The sequence below is a fragment of the Gnatocerus cornutus genome, unplaced genomic scaffold (assembly GCF_029298725.1).
Source record: "Gnatocerus cornutus isolate USDA-ARS CGAHR unplaced genomic scaffold, icGnaCorn1.1 ctg00000061.1, whole genome shotgun sequence".
Taxonomy (NCBI): Eukaryota; Metazoa; Arthropoda; class Insecta; order Coleoptera; family Tenebrionidae; genus Gnatocerus; species Gnatocerus cornutus.
The window spans coordinates 937,302-942,694 of NW_028275406.1; the positions used below are offsets into that span (position 1 = coordinate 937,302).

The following is a 5,393-nucleotide window of genomic DNA, read 5'->3' on the forward strand; positions in this document are numbered from 1 at the left end:
AACAAGTTAACAAAACGGTGACACGATGACTCGAACAAAAACGTGGATAAAACGATCTGACCTTGACTCCTACAGCTCCTCCTACCGACTCTCCTCTAGGTGCTCCCGACTGGTGAGCCTTCCCGAATCCAACAGGGAAGAGGTTGTACGGCTCGGTCAAAACGGTCAGCCGCAATCCAGTTTCGAACTTCCAGTTCGCACCCCCAACCAAAAGGGGAAAAAAAATGAAACAGAGAATAGCCCAGAATAGAACAGGCTAGAACCCAAAATAGAAGGCCCTAGGGTGGAAAATACCCTTAGGAAGATGAATACACTGGAATACTTTACTTACTACGATGGAAAGCGGCCTTAAAGTTTTCCACGTGGTTCACGTCGTGGTGGCTTTACTCGATCTCGAGACCCGACAAATTCCGGTTGCCTCCAGGAACCTTAGTGACCCAATCCAGATACCAATGTACCAATCAAACCAAAAAGGCCACTAAGTCACACTCCAAATTCCAAAATACCGAAACACTCTGGAGCACCGTACGCCACGAGATCTAAAACGCAAGAGAACCACGGAACCAGAATGGCTGCTATCGCTTCTTCGGCTCTACGTCACATTTCGTCAATGAGAAGGTGACCCCTTGACAGGTGAAAATTTGGGGTTATTCGAATCAAAACAAAGAATGAAAGTGATCGTAAAGAGTAGCAAAACGAAGCCAACGGTAAGTAAACAGCTGGAAAATTATTCATCAACCAATCGTAGACCTCAACGCACACTATGAACAAAATAAACAATCGCCAGAAGACAAAAATAGCAAGAGTAGCACCGTTGATGTTGCGGTCAAAAAGAAGAACGACCCACGACACGATCAACACCAAGCAGGCTAACGTGGTTGTGAAAAGGAAGAAAATAGAAGTTAGAAAAGTTGAAGCAAAGATGAAAACTAAAGAGTTGCAACCTAGACAACCCTGAGGAACTTGTAGCAGTCCTCCAGCTAAAATTCTGAGGCTCAAACGTATTCCTCCAGTCACCTCCGAACTGGTACCTAACAAACTGGTAACTATAAACATAATTGAGCAGAATTCGTAACGGACAATGTAACTCGCCATGCGGTTATACTAAAATAGGCAACCAATAAATTACAGGCGTCAAAAGGTCACGAAAATCAACCCTTTCTAACACCTTCCCGTTTAACTCGAAATTGTCACGTTACAAATCCCTAACACAAATTTATACCGTTACATAAATCCCACCCTTTCCTCGTTAGAAATTTTCCCAAAATTTCTCAGTGTGAGGTATCGGCGAAATTTGTACTTCTCAACCTAATGTTCTCCACAACTTACTAAAACCCGAAAATATTACATTTGTTACGAGCGATTGGATCACCCTTGTGCCCACACTCTAAATTATGCAGCTACCTTAAAAGGTTGGGCGCTTGATCCTCTCGTCAAAACAAAAACCACTAAACAAAATCAAAATAAAACTCTCTCGAAAAGAACAATACAACGGAGTGTCAAAAGTTCACCGACGACCACGAAAATCGACCGGATCATCACAACATGAGGTCAAAGGCTCAGCTCGGACCCTCGACTCCTTGCATCATAGCTCCTTAGTGAGACAAAAGTTCTCAATACATAATTGTCAACAACAAAAGAAAAGAAGACGTAGCCGAACACCTGTATAGCCAATGGAAGACCGAATCAAACTCCCTAATCAAGGCGCCAATGCCAACTTCGGAACTTCACTAGCTGTATAAGAGGCTGAGGTACAGATCGATACGACTCAACATCCCGACTGCAGCGGAAAACAACCTAACGAATCGCACCTACCCGTACAAACTGTCAAATCCTAAACCAAAACGGAATCAATCACAATATACCAAAGAACAACCAAACCAAATTGCGAATGATCCCCAATACAGTAACACAGCCGATGGAATCAAAACTACACCTCATACAAGGACTAATCAACGTAGCACACCGCAAAACGAATCTCCACTCCACACAGGAAAATTCGGTGTCAACCTAGCCTTAAACAAAAGAGGTTTGTCGGCGTTGCGAACTACTTCGACTTTACGACAATTATACCATCTACAAATATCAACACCAAAACCATCAAGAAAACCACAGATCCAAAGATACAAAAATACACGAACGATGACACTATTAACGTCGCTCCTCTGGAGACAGACACGATAACAGCTCATTATTGGACACAACCACACGACCGCTTCTTCGAAGACAGACGCCGAAGTGGCTGATTTCGGTAGCCGACCACTCTGGTGCAGACGCTACTGAAATCCACACTGGGAAAACTGGCTGTACGGACTACCCATATCACCGTAGCAGGTTACCCTGGCCAGACATTGCTGGGGTTTACACGTCGGGGGGATCTCCGGGGTCTTCCTTAAGGTCTTTGATGTTCCAAACTCCACTTCTCTTACCTTGAAGGTCCTCTAATTCGTAATTCCAGGGGTTCAAGCGTTTCCGAATCACAAATGGCCCTACAAACTTAGGCAATAGCTTGGAGGTGACATACGCAGCGGCATTCGATTGTGCCATATTCCTTCGCCAAACCCGCTGGCCCTCCGAAAATTGTACCTTCCGGTGTCGTAGGTCGTAAATTCGGCGGTTGCGTTCAAAAGCCTTATCAAGTCGTTTGCGAATATCCTTGTACAGTTCTCCAAAAGCAGTAGCACGGTGTTCTGGTGAGGGTGGTTCGACTTCCTCCTCGGCTGTTGGTACAGAGCGGGGTCGCCCATCTAAACGAATTTCGCGACCGAAATTTATAAAGAATGGCGTTTGGTTGGTGGTCTCGTGTTTCGATGTCCGAAGACAACATGCCACCTTTTGGAGGTCTTTGTCCCAGTGTCTATGGTTGTCCGTCGTATATGACCTCAGAATCATATTGAGGGTCCGATGTCGTCTCTCCACCGCATTAGCCTGGGGATGATAAAGGGAAGTAAACTGCACCCGAACTCCATACCTCTGCAGCATGTCACTCAGTTCACGACTAACCAGTTGTTTCCCATTGTCACACACCAAGACTTCAGGCACCCCAAATACACAGAACACGTGATCTTCCAGTAACTTCGCCATAGACTTTGCGACGGCCTTACGCAGTGGGAATAACAAAACGAACTTACTAAAATAATCCTCCACTGTCATAATATACTCGTGACCCTGCGTCGAGCGCGGAAGCTTGCCAACAATGTCGATGCAGATAAGTTGCCAGGGCCTGGTGATGTTCGGTCGGCCTGCCATTTGTCCAGCTGGTGGCTTATTGTCAGTTTTGCTGGCGATGCATGTCCTGCAGTGCTTCACGTAACGAGCGACGTCGGCTCTCATGCGCGGCCAATAGTACCGTTCCGCGAGGCGGTGGTAAGTTTTGAAGACGCCGGTGTGACCGGCAAAGACGTCGTCGTGGTTCTCTCGCAGGAGGGTTAGTCGTCGGTCCTTCGGCACTACAATTTTCCAGGCAAACTCCGAGCCCCGTAAATCTGTGTTGGGTGTCTTCGTCCTTTTATACAAGACCCCATCCTCTACGCGCCACAACGGGTATGACAACGGCTTATCCTCGACCTCTGTCGTCATACGCTTGTGCCAAGCGTCACCATTGCCTACGACATCCACTCGAGGAACCGCTCGGGATAACGCATCAGGCATCACATTGTCCTTGCCCTTCCTATGCACCACGGCAAAATCGTATTGTTGTAGGGTCACACTCCACCTTGACAGCCGACCTGAGGGCGACTTCAAACTATGCAGCCATTTTAGACTGTAATGATCCGTGACGACAGTGAACTTATATCCTTCCACGTAAGCTCGAAATTTCTCTATCGCAAAGACCACAGCCAAACACTCCTTTTCGGTGACCGTAAACTTGCGCTCACTCGCTGACAAGGATCTACTCGCATAGGCAATCACGTGATCACCATCAGGATAGTTTTGATAGAGCACTCCCCCTAGACCATAGTCGCTGGCGTCGGTTTGCACAAAAAATTCTCGCTCGAAGTCCGGACAATACAAAACGGGGGCGGAAACGAGTGCCTCTTTCAAAGTCCTGAAGGCGTCCCTGCACTCAGGTGTCCATAGGAATTTCTTGTTCTTCTGTAGCAGTGCGTTGATGGGTGCGACAATCGCGGAAAAATCCGGTATAAACCTGCGGTACCACGAAGCCATGCCATGTAGGCGACGCACTTCCCGTACGTTGTTGGGAACAGGGAAGTTAATGATCGCGTCTACTTTATCCGGATCCACCCGAAGGCCTCTCGAATCCACCACATAACCTAAAAACTTAAGCTCCGACCGACATAGACAACACTTATCACGACTGACCGTCAACCCAGCTTCCCTGAGACGACGGAAGACTTCGCCCAGAATCCGCATATGCGACTCGAAGTCACTAGAAACCACGATAATGTCATCCAGGTAAACGAAAACCGACGGTGCCAAGTCAAAACCTAAAACGTGGTCTATAAATCGTTGCCAAGTCGCTGGGGCATTATGGAGGCCGAATGGCATTCTTCGGAACTGAAAGAGTCCGCGTCCGGGAACAGCAAAGGCGGTTTTTGGACGACTTATTTCCTCCACAGGAATGTGCCAGTAGGCCGATTTGATGTCTATCGAGGAGAGGAAGGTAGCGTCACGGAGACGATCTAAAATTGTGCTCACCCGTGGCAATGGGTAAGAGTCTCGCTGAGTAACCGCATTGAGTTTGCGGTAATCCACGCAAAACCTGTAGCTATTGTCCTTCTTCTTGACCAGCACTATCGGCGAGCTCCACGGGGATGAACTCGGTTCCACAACACCCTCTCGTATCATGGTGTCAAGTTCTTTGTTTACGTGCTTCCACAACGCCGGTGAAATGGGGTATGTTCTTTGCCGTATAGGCTCAGCCTCCGTCCTGATCTTGTGTTCCACTTGATGTGTGACACCTATGCCATGGTCCGCGAATGGAATGGTTAACCTCAATTCTTCCAGGCGTCTGGTCTGCTCCGCTGTTAAGCTGTGAGAGCTTTCGATGGCGTTGATTTGCGTTGGCTGACCCTTACTGTACACCCATTCCCCACGTCTGACATCTGGAACTAATCCAACGTTTGTCCAAAAATCTATCCCCAAAATCAGGACATGTGGGAGAGACGGTATTGCTAGAACCTCCAAAACATGCACACGATCCTTTACCCTAAACGGTACGTGAAAGATACCCTTAACCTGACATCTATCCCCATTAGCCACCACGCACGACGATACATTGGCGGGGTGGTCCAGCCTTAACCCTAACGATTCAAAGATGGAAATACCGGGTTGCCCAACGCAAGTCCTACTGGCTCCTGAATCCAATAAACCTAACACCCTATGACCTAAAACAACAACACTCAAATAAGGTCGTTCGTCTCCGACCGCAC

At 47.6% G+C, this 5,393-nt stretch overlaps 1 protein-coding gene across 1 annotated transcript; it reads right to left on the minus strand.

Moving 5' to 3' along the window:
• Nucleotides 1–226: 226 nt before the first annotated feature.
• Nucleotides 227–1,737, minus strand: LOC148165984 (uncharacterized). Its single transcript, XM_088049537.1, has 2 exons — nt 332–1,737; nt 227–278 (listed from the first exon to the last, which is right to left on the minus strand). Exon 1 carries the CDS (start codon nt 1,093–1,095, stop codon nt 598–600), a length of 498 nt encoding a protein of 165 aa, XP_087905663.1. The 5' UTR covers nt 1,096–1,737; the 3' UTR covers nt 227–278; nt 332–597.
• Between the last annotated feature and the right edge of the window lie 3,656 nt (nt 1,738–5,393).

Coding starts and splice junctions, on each gene's coding strand:
- LOC148165984 (XM_088049537.1), bottom strand. CDS start 1,095: ATGGCGAGTTACATTGTCCGTTACGAATTCTGCTCAATTATGTTTATA.